Source organism: Xyrauchen texanus, chromosome 25 (assembly GCF_025860055.1).
Source record: "Xyrauchen texanus isolate HMW12.3.18 chromosome 25, RBS_HiC_50CHRs, whole genome shotgun sequence".
NCBI classification, from domain to species: domain Eukaryota; kingdom Metazoa; phylum Chordata; class Actinopteri; order Cypriniformes; family Catostomidae; genus Xyrauchen; species Xyrauchen texanus.
This window is the reverse complement of record NC_068300.1, coordinates 25,135,171-25,157,144: the sequence shown is the minus strand read 5'-3', so window position 1 is coordinate 25,157,144 and position 21,974 is coordinate 25,135,171. Positions and strand designations below refer to the sequence as shown.

The 21,974-nt window shown below is 41.0% G+C and overlaps 1 protein-coding gene across 1 annotated transcript in view; it reads right to left on the bottom strand.

Annotated features, from left to right (window-relative positions):
• bgnb (biglycan b) overlaps positions 1–21,974 on the bottom strand; it is a 41,093-nt gene that overhangs the window by 1,415 nt on the left and 17,704 nt on the right. Inside the window, exons 2-7 of the mRNA XM_052090959.1 lie at positions 12,203–12,468; positions 6,048–6,160; positions 3,235–3,448; positions 2,997–3,107; positions 1,409–1,502; positions 44–182 (exon numbers count right to left, since the gene is read on the bottom strand). Of these exons, the coding sequence (XP_051946919.1) occupies positions 44–182; positions 1,409–1,502; positions 2,997–3,107; positions 3,235–3,448; positions 6,048–6,160; positions 12,203–12,449 (918 nt within the window). The 5' untranslated portion in view covers positions 12,450–12,468. The remainder of the gene's footprint in view (positions 1–43; positions 183–1,408; positions 1,503–2,996; positions 3,108–3,234; positions 3,449–6,047; positions 6,161–12,202; positions 12,469–21,974) is intronic.

Sequence of the window (21,974 nt, the reverse complement as noted above, 5' to 3'; positions counted from 1 at the left end):
ATGAGATATTTGTGAAAGTTTTGGTCTTTCAATGATTCCTGACCTGTAGGTACTTCATGTCTGGCAGGCCTCTTGGGATGCGTGTCAGGCGGTTGTTTTCCAAATGCAACTCCCTCAAATTTGGGACATATGATAGACTGCCATTCTCAATCATCCGGATATGGTTGTAACCCAAACCCAATCTGGCAAACAAGGACAAACAAAACAGTGAGTGAGAAAACAGATAATAAATGGGGCACATCCATTGTGGCAGACACCTAGTGAGGTGGAAACACAATAGACTGTAAACTGTGAACAGGCATTGGGTCGACTGTTTCCAAGCAGGGCAAACCACATTATATTTAAAGAAAGATTGTCTGACACAATTGTGCATCTCTCCAATACAGGGCTTTTGAGCTGAAATAAATGTTGTGTGCTGCCAACTGAGATTAAATTGATAAATAACAGGAATTATTTTTGAGAAATTTTAAGAATAATACTTGATGATTTTTAAGTTTTTTAAAAACGGGTAAGGGGAGAATTTAGAGTGAAAGAATCTAATATCACTAAGTGCAGCTGCTGTTTTCAGTAAACGTGAAGAAAGATCACATAACCACAGATTTCCCTGAGATGAAAGACCTTGCAAATAGGGTCTGCAATTGCTTATATGACTGAAAACAAGTATAAAGGTTAAATATCTAATAAAAAGTTTTTTTTGTTGTTGTTATTAAAGGGTATATTGAATATTTGGATTATCACTTACTAGACACTAATGTACTTTACTAATGTAACATCTAATGATAAGCATAGAACTTTTTCACAGAGTGTGATGACACGTATCCACCTTATTTAGCAGCGTAAATCTCGCAATTTGTTTTATATTATATTATACATTTGTACACATTAAAATTTAGTGTACATTTATAACATTATGCTTTGTGTCATATCACCCTGGTATTAGTTAAAATAAAAAAATTACCACAGCTGCAAGGTTTTTTTTTATTGCAGCTACTGAGAGAGTGACAGTAAATTTGGTATCTTCTCCCATTTTACTGTGTTAATCCACCTTTTTTTCAATTCTGGAAAGTCATTAAAACATAAGAGTGTATTTTATCTTTTGATCTTGGAGCAAATGGGTACATAAAAATAATATTTGTTGTGGTCTCACATTCACCGCTGTCGAAGTTTACCCTGCAAACATTTACTTTCGCGTTACAAAACCCAGAGTGTGGAAAAATATCTATTGTTGTCTATTCTTATTTTCCTCATCCTTGAATTTTCTTTCTCCAGATGGTGCTGTTGCTTTAGGAGTCAGTGAAGAAAGTCTTGCTGGTTTTACCTTCTTCACTCTTTTTTTTCATGTAATTTCCATGCACCTAGTTTGTTAATGATGTGTGGTTAAATGCTATAGAGTCCTGAGCCGACTTACCTGTCCAGGAGTTTATAGTGTCTCAGGTCCTCCAGTTCGATGGCTTGGATCTGGTTATTGTCCAAGTGGAGCTCATGAAGACTGGCAGGGAGGTCTGAGAGGAAACAGGGAAATTCATCATTATATTACTTGAAAGTTACACCACATGTCAGCTCTTAGATTCTTACATAAAAATCATGCAGGGGGCCTGAGTAGCTCAGCGAGTAAATATGCTGACTATCACCACTGGAGTCACGAGTTTGAGGGCGTGCTGAGTGACTCCAGTCAGGTCTCCTAAGCAAATAAATTGGCCAGGTTGCTAGGGTGCGTAGAGTTAAGTTGGGTTAACCTCCTCGTGGTCTCTATAATGTGGTTCTCGCGCTTGGTGGGGCGCATGGTAAGTTGTGTGTTTATGCCACGGAGAATAGCATGAAGCCTGCACACGCACTAGGTCTCTGCGGTAACACGCTCAACAAGCCACGTGATGAGATGCGTGGATTGATGGTCTCAGACGTGGAGGCAACTGAGATTCGTCCTCCGCCACACAAATTGAGGCGAGTCACTACGCCACCATGAGGACATGAAAAATTGTACATTCCAAATAGGGGAGCAAAAAAATAGAAAACAAATCATGCAAATTGTGATATATTTCTGAGGATATTACCAAAACCCATTCAAGTGAGAAACTGCATAAAGGACAATGAAATCGAGACTGGTGTCTCTGCAGAACAAAAATAGGCATCTACCAATCAGTGTTCGTTTTCAAACAGGGATGAGCATTTTGCAGCTGCTTTACATGATTTGCTTACTACGTTGATATTCCCTACTTTCATTGGATAGTTGAAAAATGCCCATCCCTGTTTGAAAACGCCCACTGATTGGGAAACACCCCTTATTGTTAGATAAGATAGTGTAGAGACCTACACTACCGGTCAAAAGTTTTGAAACACACTCATTCTTTATTATATTTTGTTTCTTCACATTTTAGAATAATAGTAAAGTCATCACAACTATGGAATAACAGAAATTAAACTATGGGAATTATGTTTTGACTAAACAAAATCCAAAATAAATCTTATTAACTTATTTTTATTATATTTTAGTTTTATAATTAAATAAATTAATATGGTGGCACAATTATATTTTTTGTCTACAAAACTAATTTCAAACATTTAAGCATACGCCTTCAGATCAAAAGATTTTTAAGATCTTGAGAAACATTTCAGTCAAGTGTTTCAAAAGTATTGACCAGTAGTGTATACTTCATGAAATCATGGGAGTTTTTGAAGTTTTTGTCCAACTGTACTACTTGGAAAACAATAGGAGCCTATCATTTGACCCTCACTCTCACTTTTTAAGGAGACAGTTCATGCAAATATACAGATTCTGTCATTATTTACCTACACTTATGTGTTCCAAACCTACATTACTTTTTCAATGGAACAAAATTGAAAGTTTCTATTCACTTCCATACTATTTTTTCCCCATACTATGAAAAGCGAATGGTGACAGAGACTAACTCATATGTGTTTGGAACCACATGAGGGCGAGTAAATTATGACAAATTTTAAATTTTTGGGTCAACTAACTTGTTATTAAAATGAATCACCTTTAGGTATTCCAGTGAGTTGGGCCTCAGAGATGCGCAGATAGTTGAGTTTCAGGCCTTTAAAAGCACCGGGCTCAAAGCCGCTGTTCTGAATGGGGTTTCCGCCCATCTCTATAAGAAGCATTCAACATCAGACAGAATATCCCATCACAAAAACCAGCAGGCTCCATCTAAAAAAGGAAATGGTTTGGTCACACTGTAACCTCTATACCACATAATGGCAAGAGTGCATACAAACCAATGCAGTTCATGCTTCCCAGATCAGAGAAAGTTCCCTCTGCAACCTTATTAATACGATTCTCATGAATACGCAGCTCCACCAGGGATGGGGGCAGGTTTTTGGGTACCACTGTCAGGAGGTTTCGAGAGAAATAGAGCTTTTTTAAGTGTCTGAGTGGCATGAAGACTCGCGGGTGGACTTTGGAAATCTTGTTGTTGACCAGTGACAGGGCCTGGGAAGAGAAAGTGAGAGGTTAGCATTTGATACTCAAAAATACATAATTAATTAATAATAGCTTGAGCATGAACATAAAACTTAATGTCTTGTTCTTTTTTGTTCTTTTACAGGCCATGTCAAATATTGTGTTTGGTCAGGGACAGACTGAATAAATATTGAGGATAATATGAGTTCTAAGAAGGGAAATAAAACATTAAGTTTGGCCCAGGCATGTGTTTCCAGAACTACAGGAGCATTCTTCTTCAGAGACTTGAACCGTTTTAACATCAATTCAGACTGTTTTGTATTGAGTGCCAAATGTAAAGTAATGCGCCCTGCAAATGACTGCTCAATTTTTCAAGAGTTAGTCCAAACATGCTTTACAACTGGTTGTGCAGTTTTCAAATGTCACTGTTTTATATACATCTGGGGTTTATTAAAGATTTAAATGTTAAATGTTATTACAAGTCTTTATCTTAAAAATTTAAATCTTCAAATGTTAAAAATCATAATGTTACAAATGTACAAAAAAATTTTGTATTAACAGAATAATGCATAGCTGAATATTTAGATAATATGGAACTTGATGAAACTCCTGCATGAGAAGCCATCCATGGAGTTATATATCCTTATACAACAGTTTCTTTCCTCTAATCTAATTGGACAAATAGTGTTCCAATATTACAAACATTTAGAATAACAGCACAGCTACGCTTAACTGTTTCAATTGCTCCACTTGTCTGTGTTTGCAGCATTCCATTCAGGCTGTCAGTCTTGTGTGTTGCTTGGTGATATACAACAGTTGATTTGGCTTTGTTTGGAACTATTTTGCTTAATCAACAGCATTTGTGGCATAATATTGATTACCAGATCAAATTTATTTATTAAACATTTATTTAAAATCACGGTTAGAATGGGGGGGCCTGGGTAGCTCAGCAAGTAAAGACGCTGACAACCACACCTGGAGTCACAAGTTCGAATCCAGGGCGTGCTGAGTGACTCTTGTCAGGATTCCTAAGCAACCAATTGGCCCGGTTGTTAGGGTGCATAGAGTCATGTTGGGTTAACTTCTTCGTGGTTGCTATAATGTGGTTCTCACTCTCGGTGGGACACGTGGTGAGTTGTGCATGGATGCCGTGGAGAATAGTGTGAATCCTCCACACACGCTAGGTCTCCGCGGTAACGAGCTCAACAAGCCACGTGATAAGATAAGTGGATTGACTGTCTCAGACTTGGAGGCAACTGAGATTAGTCCTCCACCACCCGGATTGAGGTGAGTCACTATGCCACCACGAGAACTTAGAGTTCATTGGGAATTCCAAATTGGAGAGAAAAAAAGGGGAGTACAAAAATTGCGGTTAGAGTGAGTCACTCCAAATTTGTGAAAAAGTGAACAGGGCCATTCTATAAACATTAAAATACACACAAAAGTATAGCCACAAGATCTAAACATTATATGCATTGACATTCAGTGTCATAGATAAGTTAAGAGATACAATATTACAACTTTGTTACAGTGACAATGCAAGTAAAGCCTATAAGCGATATTATCCACAATAAAATAATTTGAGTTAACATGAAAAATGTTTACGTCTTGTAGCTTATACTGGCTATACACTCACTGAGCACTTTATTAGGTACACCTCTACATCTACTTATTAGTGCGATTATATAATCAGCCAATTTTGTGGCAGCAATGCAATGCATAAAATCACGGGTCAGGAGCTTCAGTAAAGGTTCACATCAACCATCAGAATGGGAAAAAATATATATTTCAGGGATTTCGACCATGGCATGATTGTTTGTGAAAGATATGCTGTATTGAGTATTTCTGTAAATGCTGATCTTCTGGGATTTTCACACACAATAGACTCTAGTGTTTATTTATAATGGTGCCAAAAACAAAAAACATCCAGTAATTGGCAGTTCAGTGGATGGAAATGCCTTGTTGATGAGAGAGGTCAACGGAGAATGGCCAGACTGGTTCGAACTGACAAAGTCTATGGTAACTCAGATAACCACTCTGTAGAACTGTAGTGAGAAGAAAAGCATCTCAGAATACACAACATTTCAAACTTTGAGGCGGATGAGCTAGAACAACAAAAGACCACGTCTGGGACCATGGCCACGTGTTCCTAATAAAATGCGTAGCGAGTGTACTTTTGAAACAGTGCGTATTGTAATGTTTATGGAGTGGCCCCATTCACTTTATTGCAAGTTTTTTTTTATTGTTACCACAATTAAAGGAAATGTTGAAAATATTTTATTAAAAATATTTGTTGAAAATTATTAACTTCTTATTTATAGAACTTTTGTGTAAAAGCAATTTTACAATCGCAATCACTCGCTTACAAGTGTGATATTGCTAATTTAAGTTATATTTATCATAAATATCATAATAATATTAAACATTTGAGTAATAAGTTACTGCTTTAAATAACTTAATTGAGTGTATTTTACTTGTTTAGCTTAATCTAGGAAAACTGGGCAGATATTTTCAGCATATTTTATTTTACATTCACCCACTGTTTTAAATCTTCCTTTATTTTCACACTTATTTATAGTTCCACCTTCACCCCCTCTAATTCTCATTTCCATCTGTATCTGTGTCTTACATAGAGGTTTGCAAGTCCTTTGAAGTCATTCTCCTTCAGTTCTGTGATGCGGTTGTTCTGTAGGTCCAGGAGTTTGGTATCTATGGGAATCTGCCTGGGGACTGCAGTCAAACCTAAACAGCAAGAACACATTTTTACACACTAGTTTACTATAGAATACACAGCTCTGTACACAAATCTGGGAGACCATTAGCTTGCCATCTGGTTTAGATTTCCTTTAGCCTCTTAGGACAGGACTTCCTCTGTGTCAAAACAACAGAAAAAAATAATGAATAGAATGGAATATCTCAACCATGACAGTATAAATTCTGATGTGGTGTGCATAAATTATTGTGTGGTAGTTATTTTGCATAAAAGCTTATTGTTTATTGTGCAAACCAACATTGGTCAATTTCAATTCAGTATCCGATTCACATTTGAATCAGTCAGATGTATCAACTTTGTATTAGAGTACACCTGAAGGTGATTTGCCACCACTATATACAAGCACTTTAAAATCATTTAGCTTCTTCTGCCAACACATGGACCACATCACAAAGCTATATGTAAATTATACCAGAACCACATCAAGTGCATGAATCCAACAGTGTGTCTGTTTTAGCAGTGCTGTGTCCAAGATTCTAAATCAGGGCAATGATTCATGACGATTTCCAGCAGAGCCCAATAATTGATACTAGGATGGGCTAGACCTCTATTCCCCTCCAGTCATTTATAAATGAACCACAACAGCCACCCAGGCCACCTTGCTTCCCAGAAAGGGTGAAGAGTAAAATCACTGCAAGAGATATTCAATGCATTGAGGAAATATGCCAGGTTAAATACATCTGTGGCCTTCTGTCAATAACCAAAAAATGTATAAATAAACTTGAATGGTTCCTCAGTTTGTAAGAAAAAGAATGGAAAATAATTTACAGTAATGCACTTACAGTGGAAGGCATGCTCTCCAGAGGGTTTAAAAGCAGAAATGTGAAGCTCATATGTTTGTTAAAGCACTTTAATGAACTCTTCAGTTAAAAAAAAAAGTTTGTTATTTGGGCTGTAAATTTGTCTACATTGTCCTTTTTTGAGATGGGACTACTTTTCTAAATGGAACTTCTGATTATGCATTAAAATGACTGCTGTCAGTCGATTAAAAAGTTTAATTGCGATTAATCACATAATTTTTTGTAATTAAATGCAGATTTTTAAAGTGCTGAAATTTGAATCTAAATATTTAAATTTTCCTGTCAAAATGCATTTCCTTCTTAGGAAACAATATGAAACAATATGTAAGAATATAATGCTTAATTAACATTTGACTAATTAAAAGAACTAGTCCCCACATAGGTTGCATATTCATTGCAATGGGCATTACATTTTGTGAACTCTCATCATTTGGTAGACTGCAATCTGCATTGTTACAGCAATCGTGCATTCATGATTTGCATCAAGACATCAACAGGAGCGTTAAGCCCCTCTTGGTTTGTACTGTATAAATGGATTCCAAATGATATATTCAAGATACGGTGAGCTACACTTTCCATCACATCAAAAAGATATGTACATTCTTAAAGTTAAAGATTTGTGACAGGGCGTAGGGTGGTGCTAGTTTGTGATTCTGCACACCCGGCCCCTTATCAGGCTATTCAAGCCTCAGAGAGGGATAAAGGCCGACTGGAGGCTGCAGTGCAAGAGAGAGAGAGAGAGATTTACGGACAGCTGTCCGACACCTGTGTGTGTGTTTAAGTTTATAATTAAAATAATATTTATATTGTCAAGCCGGTTCTCGCCTCCTCCTTTCTATTAATCCCTTTACATTGGTGCCGAAACATGGGATTCATGGAAAGGAGGAGGCAAGAACTGGCTTGGCCATATAAATTATATTTTAATGAAGAACTAAACAAAAAGACAGCTGTCCGTAAATCTCCCTCTCTCTCTCGCACTGCAGCTTCCAGTCGGCCTTTATCCCTGTCTGAGGCTTGATTAGGAGCTGGGTGTGCGGATCACAAAATTTGTTATACATGAAATACATTAAATATTTTTTTCTTTCAAGCCATTTGCCCACTTGCCACTAAAACCATTAAGTGCTCAGTAAATAAAGGCAACCAACCACTGACAAGCTAAAGCTAAAAACATATTATACAATGATGGAGGCATATAACCACAATTCAGTTATAGCCTACATAACAGAATAACTTCCAGATACTGAGGAAAGAAAGACAGCACAATGGATTGATCAATGTATTATAGGAAAATATTCATATCATATAAAGGACCACTGGGAGGAAACATATAATGAACCGCCTGAAGCAAAAGCTGTATTTTTTCAGTTTTATATCAAACCCACAACCATAAACAATGATGCAATGACATTTACAAAAACATGTGCAAAACAAATCCTCTATGACAAAAACACATGCCAGAAGCATGCACACACAAAACTCATGTGCATATGCAAACACATTCACACATGCACAAACAAAAATGGAATACATATATTTAAAATCATAAGCTCCAAATTCCTGAGCTTTTGTTGTTCTATGAGGATCATTATTTGGCTGGAGAGACAGAGAGAAATAGAAAGAGCGTGTTTGTTTGTTCATACTGTAAGTATGACTATATGGGTGTGCACACATGCCTGGTGCTTTGTTTGTTTTGTGTTTATACAGTTCTTGGTTATGTTTGTCTATCCACAGTTTGCATATTTAGGTTGGAGAACTGAGTGATCTCTCTAAGCGGCCTTGGCTTGAAAGCAAGAGAATTGCTATCATGAAGTGAGGGTGAGGGTTTTATATCAAGTTATCAACAAATTAGTTCCTCTTAGATTGTACACCTGTTATTTCCTACATTCCTACAGCTACTGAACAGAATATCCATTATTCAAAGAGCACCAGTGGGAATTATTTTACACATACAGTATATGTGTTTGACTGTGAAATCAAAAGGTGTATTCTGCTCTGTAACACAAAATAATTGCAATTAAACTTCCTATGTCGGACATAACTTTGTCTTCTTTCTGTTATTTTGAAATAAGCAAATACTTACAAATCCAAATCTTCATGTCCACTCAAGGGGTCAAGATTTCACTGGTTAACAAAACCAAGTTAGCCTCTGTAGGTAGTTGCTATAACAACACCATTCTGGGGGCTAAAGGCATCTTTCTTTATTTAATGGCTACTATATTCAAAAATAGCCATGTATTAATGCTGATTTTGTTGTTGTTGAATGAAACATAAAAATATTAAATTATTGTAGATGTTTTGATAGCGATTTATTTTTATTATAATTTGTTATAAGTGGTCTTAAAAGCATGAAATGGACTGAAATGGGCTGTGTTCCACTTAAAATGTTTATGCCCTCCCCTAGTTAACTTTTCTGCATATCATGGACTTGGATGAACTTCATTGTTTATGTTGCACGAGTGCCCTGTACTGGCGGAACCCATTCAATGGGTTCAAATGGAACTAAGTCCATGATCACAATGAGCTCGCTACCGCTCTTGCAATAGAGCTGATATAATTTTGTGGAATAAGTATTTGGCAATTTTTGCACCTGAGAAAATTCTTCATTCATGATTGATACAATCACAGATTCAGGTAAAGTTTAGCTGTCATTTCAGATGCTTATGTATAAACTAGTTTTAAAGAATTAAATTAAAGAAATAGTTCACCCAAAATTTTTATTTACTCACCCTTATACCATCCCGATGTGACTTTGTTTCTTCAGCAGAACACAAATTAAGATTTCGCATGAAGAATATCTCAGCTCTGTAGAGCCATACAATGCAAGTGAATGGATACCAACATTTTTAAGCACCAAAAATAACAAAATTCTAAATAAAGTTATCCATACGACACCAGTGGTTAAATCAATGTCTTCAGAAGCTAAATCATAGGTGTGGGTGAGAAACAGTTCAATATTAAAGTACATTTTAACAATAAATGATCCTCCCTGCTCAGTCAATCTCCACTGTAACTTTCATTTTCACATTCTTCCTGTGTTTTTGGTGATTCACATTCTGCATGCATATGCCCCCTACTGGGCAGGGAGAAGAATTTCTAGCAGAAATTGACTTAAATATTGATCTGTTTCTCACCCACACCTATCATATCACTTCTGAAAATATGGATTTAACCATTGGAGTATTGTGGATTACTTTTATGCTAGCTGTATGTGCTTTCTGCAGTGTCAAACTTTTGGCACCCATTCACTTGCATTGTATGGATTTACAGAGCTGAAATATTCTTATAAAAACCTTAATTTGTCTTCTGCAGAAGAAAGAAAGTCATACACATCTGGGATGGCAACAGGGTGAGTAAATTATGATAATTTTAATTTTTAGGTGAACTATCCCTTTAACTTTTTAAATTAATTGTTAGAAAGGATTAATCAGGTTTTACACAAATGAAAATGGTAAAATTGCAATTAATTTATTGGATATAACTGTGTTAGTCCAGTATTATGTGGCTGAATATCAATTGAACTCTTCTAAACTCAGTAAACAGCTTTCCATTAAATAATTCACTAACATTGTGTGAGTGGGAGTTGATGAAGCGTGATCTACTGTGACATCACAATCGAGTTGCTTTGTGAGATATAGAGCTGCCTTAACTATACATCTGAGTATGCTCATTCCCTCGATTAAAATCAAGGGGTGAGAGTCTGTCAAACTAACCTCGCCCACGTAACAAAGTGAAATGGACTACCAAATTGGCATCAGGGTTTCCCCGAGGGGAAGTGCTTCAGGCAGTTAGTGAGTGAATGTATAAAGTGAAGAGGAACGCAGCCCTCAGCATGTGATAATTTAAAGGATATCTTTCTGCTTCCAAGAAGATGACAAGGAACACCAACTACACCACACGCCCACTCCAAGGAATGCCCCCTGTGATCATAAAGTGATTCTAATGGCTAAAAGAACATTTAAAATAGTTTGCAATCGCTTTATGATTCATGTTGTCTTAACTGAGTCAATTTAACCAAAAATTACTTTTAAATGAAATGTCACACACATATAATATTATTAAACCGTATATTTAAATAGTGAAATTAAAAATGGTGAAATGAAAATTCTGTGTTCTGCAGTTAGCTCACAAGCTAACCGGTTAGCCTATTTTAGCACACCACTAGCTTCTTCTCTTTTTCATTTTCATCAAATTTCTCCTCACTGTCGCCACCTAGTGACAAGGTAAAATGATTGTTTCAGTTGAACTTTTAAGTTGCAATATGTTTATTATTTTAAGACAAGACAAGCTAATGTCCTTAAGATGACAGTGAATTGTATTTCAACTGTTTTTTTTTTTATAGAATTTTGAATGGGAAGAAAAAACAGATGCACAGTAAGTGCTGGCATTCCAAGTGACTTAAGAAAACAAATTAAATCAATTCAAAAGATTGGTTAGAAGCAATGATGTTAATTACAGTAAAAGCAACAATACGGGAATAAAACAACAAACACAACAAATAGACAATAAAGATGAGTGAACAAATGGGCAGTACAAATGCTGATGTTACAAGTGAATTGAAAAGAAATATGATAAAATTGCAAAGATTGGTTAACAACAGTAATAAAGATGTTAGAGATGAAAGTGAATTCTAAAAGATAGTTCTCTCCACTTTAGGTCTCTTTCTCCCTACTGAATTCTCTCTCAATTTCACTTCTAGCTCACACACTTTTCTTTAAAACATCCTGTGTGTGTCACTAAAACAACACAGAACCGTTAATAGAGTTCAATAGGAAGACATTTGACATAATTTTCCATAAAATGCCCTGTTTTCTCTGCCCATTTTGAGTTAATCTCAGTGGAGTTCTTTTTCTCCTACTCTTACAAGATTTTAGATTTAACATTTATGAAGTGAAAGTGTATGTACTTTTAGGAGTTTTTCACCATTTTAATAATCTTTTGACATCCCTAGTTTATTTTAAATGGTCCTGATATATGACTAATTAATATGAGGTCATCAACTGGCAAAGCATTGTATTAGCAATGCCAATGTGATGGGTTCGATTCACAGGTACAAGAGTTGATCCTTGGGAATAAATTCTGCAAACTGTGAATTGATAAGATCCTGATAAATGTATAGCTTAAATGCGCTGTAAGTTGCCTTGGACAAAAGCATCTGCCAAATAAATACATTTATGCAACTGCCCCAACAGTCTCACACACTCTGATACTCACCTAGGTCTGAGCATTGCACCACTTTAAGCTGACACTGGCAACCAAAGGGGCATAATGGCACATCTGGTGACAGCTCCTCCATAGCTGAACCCTCTTCATCTCTCATTATTACCGTTGTCTGATCTCCCCCATCACTGTCCATGCCAAAGTCCCAGAATCCTCTCTGCTCGAAGGGCAGAGCCAATGAAGGAGCAGTCAGGCTGCAGAGACTGAGCAGCAGCAGCAGGAAAGAGTGGTAGGAAAACATTACTGAGATAAACACAGACCTACAAGGTGAGGAGAGAGAGAGAGAGAGAGAGAGAGAGGGAGAGAGAGTTAAGAAAGTGTTATAAAACTTTACATATAATACAAGGGACAATGGGGCTATCTATCTATCTATCTATCTATCTATCTATCTATCTATCTATCTATCTATCTATCTATCTATCTATCTATCTATCTATCTATCTATCTATCTATCTATCTATCTATCTATCTATCTATCTATCTATCGGGTTAAATAATATTACAAACTACTGAAATTGAATAACAGCTTTTGGTATCATCCACTGACATTTAAAAAAATCCCTGCAATTTAAGAAAAAGGAAACTAAAGAGACAGCTGGTGAGACTGTGTCTGTAGGACAGGTCTGGTCAGATGGAGTGTGGTAGTGGAAAAACACAAACTGGTCTTCTTAAAACATTTCTTAAAACAAGCCATTCATTAGACAGTAAGGAGGGGGATATTCCTGACAGTCTCTGTGTTTGTACGTGTGTATGTGTCTAGATGGGTGGGGAGCCACTTATGATGTCATTTCTGAATGGGCTCCAGCTGAGTCTTGTGATGTCATCACTAAAGGAGACTACAAGATGTGTTTAAGGATATGGGGTCGGCCGGGGGGCCCTCACTGATATCTTCAACCAAGGGCATAGGTTTGGTTTGAAAGTTGAACTTTGTGAACTGAACTGAACTGAACTGTGTGAACTTTGAACTTCAGTCTGGTATTTTCTCATACAAAAAGTCTAATTTGACAATTTCTCTGGCCCACCACAATTTATTAGCATGATTTTTTTCTCTGAAGAATAAACAGGTTTAGAACTGACCACTATAGGGCTGCAAGATATGAAGGAAAAATGTTATATGTAATATATGAACTTGTTGGATTATGTATCAACAATATATTATGCAGATAATCAGTAATGTGTCAAAGTGAAATTCAGTTGTCTTTAAGTAGATATACATCAAGAGAACAAGTGCTATCCAGGTGACACAGTGACAAGAAAAAGTGTGTGAACCCTTTGGAATTAGCTGGTTGTCTGCATTATTTGGTCATAAAATGTGATCTCATCTTCATCAATTTGTCAATATACTGTAAATGCAAAAAACGATGATTGGTGTTAGAATGAAAGCATATGCTTTAGGTGTATGAAGACAAAACTGTCCTTCAACATACTTCTTATTGCGTTCTGTTGACATTTCAATAATTTTTTTCTTTTCCCCTCCACTTAAACATAAACCAAAGAAAGTGAAAGCTGCGTTAGTCATTACAACCAGAGTTATTATTATTTTCAATTTGAATTTAGTTTTTATTTCTTCTTCATTCTTAATTTGCCCATTCAGTTTAGTTTAATCTAAAATTATGGGTGAAATAGATTTAATGTAATTAATTAAATACCTTTAATGCGTTTAATACATTTAATTAATGGTAATATAAAAAAAAATGTATAAAGCCCATAAAAAATACAACAACAGAAAGTATACAACAACAGAAAGTAAAACAGAAAAGATCAGATACCATTCAAAATTATTTATATACTACACTACTACACTTCACACTTTTCAGTTCTTCTGCTGTGTACATCCCTAAAGTCAAGATCAAACTCACATCTGACATTTCATTCTTTTCACATTATATTTAGCATGGATAATAGGTGAATAGAAACTTCTCCCCTCACTTTTTTGCCATTGAATCACAAGTGCCAGCTTTACAGTTTACACACAGAGGTTGCACAACAAATATGTGACAGACTGAGTTGTACAATTTCCATGGTCTATTTCAATCGTCATATTAATTAAAATGTAGATGATACATAGTACATTTGATTTTGTCTCGATATAGTCAATATATTCAGTTAGAAATGACTTAGCACAGTAAGCGTGAGTCTGATAAAACGTGTTCAATTTAATAATTTGCAGAGATTAGGAACATACTTTTTAAAGTATACTTTATTGATATTTCTTGATGAGAGCGGCAAACACATGTGGCAATCTCTTTCACTAAACAGGCATGGTGTCCATGGCAGGACACCACAAAGGAAGCCACTGCTTTCCAACAAAAACATTGCTGTGTGCCTAAAGTTTGCCAAAGACCACCCTGAGACTCCACAATTCTACTGGGTTACTTAGATGTCAAGCAACTGGTGCACAGCCACCCTGACATTTTCCCATAGGACAGTGGTTCCCCACCCTGTTTGTTGAGGCCCACCAACACTGCACATTTTGTATATCTCACTTTTCTGACACACCCAGTTCAGGTCTTGGAGTCTCCACTAACAAGCTGATGAGTTGAATCAGGTGTGATTGATTAGGGAGATATAAATCATTTTTCCCCAAAGCAACAAAGCAGCCCCAAATCATGATGCTCCTTCCATTGCGCTCAACAAGCAAAGTGATAAGATGCGTGGGTTGACGTCTCAGATGTGGAGGCAACTGAGACTTGTCCTCCGCCACTCGGATTGAGGCAAGTCACTACACCACCATGAGGGCTTAGAGTGCATTGGGAATTGGGCATTCTAAACTGGGGTGAAAAATCTCTAACCCACACCTCCAATCTCGTTTCATTAATTGTATGCCAGGTTTGCCAACACCTGACTCTATATAGCTTTTGTTGACATCATTACCCTAGGGGTTCACATACTTTTTCCAACCTACAATGTTGGAATGATGTATTCAATATGTACAAGAACAATAAAATAATTTGTGTTATTAGTTAAAACATATTGTGTTTGTTTATTATTATATCTTATTTGATCAAACTACAAACATTTTTTAAACAAATTTATACATAAATGCATTCCAACAGGTTCACATACTTTTTTTGCCATTGTAAAGTGACATTCTGTAAAATGTATTATTCAGCACTAAATAAAAAGGGATATAAACAAAGGATGGGTTAAATTAAAAAGCTACATGTGCAAAGTGACATCTAAAGTTAGACAAATTATGGGGAGAATGGTGCATTGACACTTTTTTTCCTACTTTATACTTTCTGACTCATCTCCCTCCGACATAAACTTGCTCATATTGCCATCCCAAATTAGTAATCTGTGCAGTTATACTATCATCTTAAAATCCTGCACTTCTAATCCACCCCATTACCTAGACAGTTATTCAAATTCAAACTGTCTTCCTAAAGAGAGTGCTGACCGACCGTAATATTAGAATCCATTGGGGAAAATTCTGTATATTTTGTTTTACTTAGACAAAAAACATTTGTACATGAAAAGTATGCTGAATTAAACTATTTTTCAGGTTTAGACCGAACATTCTAATGAAAATTCACCTTTGCAATCTCCAGAAAATTATATAATTATTTTTTTGCAGTAATTACAAACAACTGGTGCATCCTGAACAGTGCTGATAAAAGTAAAAGGTGACACGTGACAGTGCCATTTATACGCTTCTTCCAAAGCAGTTAGACAATAATTTACACATGAATAATGAAAATAAAAACTTATTAAAAACATTGTATAATGTAAAAGTATTTTTTATGAGGTAAAATTGCCAAAATGTATGTCGGAACACTTCTGATTTTCTGAAAGTTTGTTTCAGTTTACTAGTTAACTCTAAGCCTATTTTTTTAACATGGTCATGTAACCAAAACCCCAAACCCAACTCAGCCACATAACCTCCACCAACCCTACACCTGTCAGTTCCTTACTTAACCTTGGCCCTTCAGTTGAATGCCTAAAAATAAAGCCAATACCTGTTTTAAACCCAAGAAAACCCCCAAGCTGATCCATGAATTATGCACAACCTCATTCTGTGCCTCAAACTGACTAAATGTGATTTCTCAAGGCAAAAACTAAAACAACTCTAAAACACAACATTAGTTTGAATTCTTTCCACTGTCACCCTTTGCTTGCTCACTGGGGGTTTTGTAAGGCATTGTTGTAAAGCTGAATTGGAACAATATGTATTGTGAAGAAATCAAAATCAATTAAAATTGAAAGTGTCTTAATACCATCCAGCTGGACCACAAAATATCCAGTAAATTTCAATGCATTCTTAGCTGAATTTCTACACAACAGGTTCTCTTACGAGAGGTTCTCTCGTATTGCGTAAGCTAGCTTACGCTACGGGAAAGATTAATCTTTTCTGAGATATTGAAGCCAAAAAATTATCCTTAATTTTTGTATCCATTGTCAACGCAGTGCGGCAGCTGCAGACCTTGAGCGGGCTAGCTAGCGAGCTCATAGGTTGCTCTGCGGCAACTGCTGCAGCCTATAGACGAGCTTGAGCGAACTCGCATCCAATGAGAGGCGTCCGTGCACTCACTGCAACAAAGCCCGCCAAAATGGGCGTGACTAGAGTGCATATAAGCGTAGTTCGTAGGCTGGAACCCTGATTTTCATCTCTTCAGCGAAGCTCTTCGCATCTCTGAACTGGAAGCCGCGTCGCCGTTTGAGGGGCATCAAGCAAGCGTGGACAGCGCTCGAAGAAGCCGGCCGTCTTCGCCACCTTCAGCCGTCCTGCGAGCTACGCCATCCGGCGACGTATCCTTTTAAAGCAAGCTAGTTCTTATGAACTTCACAAAAGAGTATGAGCGTCTTTTTAAAGATGCCTCGCTCCACTTGCGCCTCATGCCGCCCCTCTCAGCACCGGAGACCGCCACGTCATCTGCGCTCTCTGCCTGGGACTGGGGCATGCAGAGCTCGCCCTCGCTGAAGGCGGATGCGATCTCTGCGAGGAGCTTCGATGTCGACCCTGCGGGCTCGACTCGAGCGCTCAGGGCCGAGCCGCCGCGCGCCTTCCATTCAGCCGCGCAGTAAAAGCGCCGCTCTTAAAGGCTGCCGGAACCAGTGGTAGAAGCGATTGCCTCGCCGGAGCCCCTCCCTCGAGCATCGCCTTCACCCTCCCCGCCCACCGGGACGCGCAGTTGCCGCCGGCGGCTGCTCTGCTGCCATCTCGGACGAAGAAGCGGAGGATAAGGGCTGTTCCATCATGGCTTCGGACAGCCGGAGTGGTCAGGCTCACACGCCTCCTCCTCGGCCCAGGAATCCAGCAGGACCCGCGCCGAGTCGAAGGGGAACTAACGCCTCCTCACACAGGCCGTCGACCGCCTCGGGCTCGAGTGGTCATCGCCCCTGAGCAGGCTCCCAACAGACTCCACGCCGCACCTTTGCCCGCCCTCCGCGAGATGGCGGTCTAAGCTGGTGCTCCCGTCTAAGGCCTGCAGAACTACTTCCGCCTGTGTTGGCCGCGCCTATACCGCCGCCGGCCAAGCCGCATCTGCTCTGCATTCCATGGCCGTCTTACAGACAGAGGCTGTTTCAGATCTGACTAGCCGACTTGGGAGAAGCTGAACGCACTACGCCGCTCTCTCTGTCCGGTCTCTTCGGTTCCGTGGTGAGTGGCATTGTTTACCGTTTCTCGAAGCCCAAGCCATGAATCTCTTTCTGCCTCGTCGCGCTAGCTCCTCTGCAGGCCGCCCACGTGACCAGCCTCCTGCACGAGCCTCTTCACAGCGCCCAGCTCAACAAGCCAGACTTCTCAGCGTCGACAGGGCGGCCGCCCTCGATCGCGCTCAGACAGCCGCCGCAGACCGCCGCCCCCCTGCGGGCCTCGGCCTAAGATTGTACTGAAACCTGAGCAACCGAAGTCCTCCTAGCGTTGTTGAGAAAACGACGGCTCAGTCCCGCCACGGCCGGACCACCGTCAAAGCTTCGCCCCTGTCAGTCCCCTTCTCTCAGGCTACTGCAGTGGTGGATTCAGCAGCCAACAAGCCGGTGATACTACCCGTTTGCCTGCACTCAAACGCCGTTTTCACGGCGACCCAAAGAAATCTTGTAAAGAGTAAACATGCCTTAAGTGTAGAAAATGTGCCCACAATCCAGTGCTCACCCCTACACACAAGCATTACACATCCCGTGTCCCTATCAGAGCACACTCACATAAGCGGTTACGACCCGCTCGAGTGTTAGAGTTAATAAACCCGCCCACGAGCCTGTGTGCGCGCCCCTCCTCTGCCCGCTCTGTCACACGGCCAGCTGAATGTAAGTCCCGTACGCCCCCTGTCAGTCCCCTTCTCTCAGGCTACTGCAGTGGTGGATTCAGCAGCCAACAAGCCGGTGATATTACCCGCTTGCCTGCACTCAAACGCCGTTTCCACGGCGACCCAAAATAAAGCCTTATGTGTAGAAAATGTGCCCACAATTCAGTGTTCACCCCTACACACAAGCATTACACGTCCCGTGTCCCTATCAGAGCACACTCACATAAAGCAGTTACGACCCGCTCGAGTGTTAGGGTTAATAAACGCACCCACGAATCCGTGCGCGCGCCCATTCTCAGGCCGCTCTGTCACACGACCAGCCTTATGTGTAGAAAATGTGCCCACAATCTAGTGTTCACCTCTACACACAAGCATTACACGTTCCGTGTCCCCATCAGAGCACACTCAAAAGCAGTTACGAACCACTCGAGTGTTAGAGTCAATAAATGCGCTCACGAATACGTCGCGGCGCCCATTCTCTGCCCGCTCTGTCACAAGGCCAGCAAACACTTCTCTGTATGTAAGTCCTGTGCCCGTGGCTATGCTTGCGCATCACTTAACAGACGTGACTCTTTCCCCATTCACCTCAATCGGAAGTCACTCACAGAACAGCCTGTCCATGCTGTCTGCGAGCAGTCCAGCATAAGCACAGTAAGCGCGCCACACATTCTGTTCAGCTGCTGTGTGCGGCAATCAGAGCGATTTGGCCATTCACCCTCTAACATTACGCTTCAAAGCATGGGAAGATATTCCAGGGATATCCGAATGGGTGTTAAGCACAATAAAACAGGGCTATTTGCTATAGTTCGATCGCCGTCCTCCTTGCTTCAGAGCGTGGCTCGAAACTACTTTGATCACGGAAGCAGCCTGCATGCTTCGTTCAGAAATAGCAAACCTTCTGTGCAAAAGGGCCATAGAGAGAGTGCCGCCTCCCCTGAGCGAGTCGGGGTTTTACAGCCGTTATTTTCTTGTCCCCAAGAAAGACGGCGGCCTCAGACCAATATTAGATCTCAGGGTTTTGAACAAAGCGCTTGCAAAAAGACCGTTCAAAATGCTTACAACCAGCAAACTCATTTACATTTACATTTATGCATTTGGCAGACGCTTTTATCCAAAGCGACTTACAGTGCACTTATTACAGGGACAATCACCCTGGAGCAACTTGGAGTTAAGGGCCTTGCTCAAGGGCCCAACAGTGGCATCTTGGTGGTGCTGGGGCTTGAACCCCCAACCTTCTGGTCAGTAACCCTGAGCCTCAACCACTGAGCCACCACTGCCCCACAAACTCCTTGCGCATGTGCGCCAGGGGGACTGGTTTATTTCTCTCGATCTGAAAAATGCATACTTTCAGATTCAGATAAATCCCCTTCACAGGCCATTCTTGAGATTCGCCTGACGGCCAGGTTTATCAATACACCGTCCTTCCGTTCGGCCTGTCCTTAGCACCCGTACTTTCACGAAGTGCATGGACGCTGGCGCTCGCACCCCTGCGGAGTCAGGGTTTGCGAATTCTGAACTATTTGGACGATTGGCTGATTTTGGCACAATCACATACGGAGCTTCTGTCTCACAGGACAGTTCTCCTCAGTCATCTGAACAGTTTGGGCCTTGCAGTCAATTGGACCAAGAGCTCACTACAGCCCAGTCAGGCAATTTCCTTCCTTGGAATAGAACTAGACTCAGTGGCAATGACGGCTCGCTTATCTACACAGCGGCGCCGTGTGCAGCGACTAGCCGTGTCATTTCAGATGAACAGCCTCACACCTCTGAAGAAATTTCAGAGAGTGCTAGGCTACATGGCCTCAGCCGCAGCAGTACTTCAGCTGGGTTTACTGCACATGCGCCCGCTTCAGCATTGGCTAAACACCGCGCGTCTCGCCGGGCTTGGGCCACAGGCCGCCAGCCCATCAAGGTGACTCAGACATGTATTTCAGCTCTGCAGCCCTGGACAGTGGCCGAATGGTATCAGCGGGGAGTGACAATGGGAGCTGTATCTCGCCGAAAAGTCATCTCGACAGACGCGTCCAACACGGGTTGGGGCGCGGTCTGCGAGGGCTCTCCGGTTTTTGGCCTATGGTCAGTTCAGGAAAAGCTCCTTCACATAAATTGTCTGGAAATGATAGCGGTCGAGTACGCGCTCGTGCGCTTTCTCCCGGTCATTCAGGGTCACCACGTCCTGGTCCGTTCGGACAACAGATCTGTGGTATCCTACCTAAACCGTCAGGGTGGTGTCAGATCCAGGAACCTCTTCCATCTGACCGAAACGCATACTGAGTTGGTCCCAGTGCCACCTGCGCTCGCTGAGGGCGACGCGCGTGCCAGGCCACCTGAACGACGGCCCGGACAGACTGTCCAGAGACAATATTCCCCAGGGGAATGGTCCCTGCACGCTCAAACAGTCCAGACGTTATGGCACCTATTCGGCAGAGCGGAGATAGACCTCTTTGCGTCCAAAGAGAACTCTCACTGCCCAATATTTTTCTCGAAGCGAGGACGCGCTGGCCCAGGACTGGCCCAGACGCCCGCTTCACGCCTTCCCTCCCGTCTCGCTATTGCCACAGGTAATGCAGAGGATCAGGGAAGCGTGTCACTCGGTGCTCCTCATAGCCCCACGTTGGGAGAATCAGACATGGTTCCCGGAGCTTACGCAGCTGTCACTGACAGCGCCGTGGCCCATCCCAGTGAGAGCAGATTTCCTCTCTCAAGCTCGCGGCACAATCTGGCATCCCCACCCAAAGAGCTGGGCGCTGCATGCGTGGGTGATCAACGACTACCCGTCGCTCTGCCAGAAGGAGTAATAAACACCATCATACATGCTAGAGCCCCTTCCACGAGAAGACTCTATGCGTCAAAATGGTCTGTGTTCTCAAAATGGTGCACCGACCGAGACCTGGACCCGCGGACATGTGGGGTGTCGTCGCTGCTCGTATTTCTACAAGAGCTGCTGGATAAGGGCAGATCCCCATCCACGCTCAAAGCGTATGGGGCGGCCATTGCGGCGTTCGCTGAACCCCTGCACGGCCAGTCATGGGGTAAAAACGAGCTGGTCATCCGCTTCCTCAGGGGAGCTAGAAGGATGAACCCCTCCGCGCCCCCCATCGGTTCCTATCTGGGATCTTTCTATAGTTCCCGAAACTATGAAAGCCCCCCCTTTCGAACCACTTCAATCCGTGGATTTGAAATACCTTTCACTCAAAACCGTTTTTCTGACTGCCCTGTCATCAGTCAAACGTGTGGGAGACCTTCACGCGCTGTCTGTCAGCGCTGCGTGTCTTGAGTTTGGACCAAGTGACTCCAAGGTCATTTTAAAGCCTAGACACGGCTATGTTCCCAAGGTGATCGGTACTCCTTTCAGAGCACAGGTCATTTCCCTATCGGCGCTGCCAGCATCCGATAGCTGAACGCGACGCCAATCTCCTTTGCCCGGTCAGAGCACTGAGATTGTATACTGCGCGCTCCGCCGCTTTCAGACGCTCTGAGCAGCTTTTCGTTTCGTTCGGAGGGCGCACCAAAGGTCT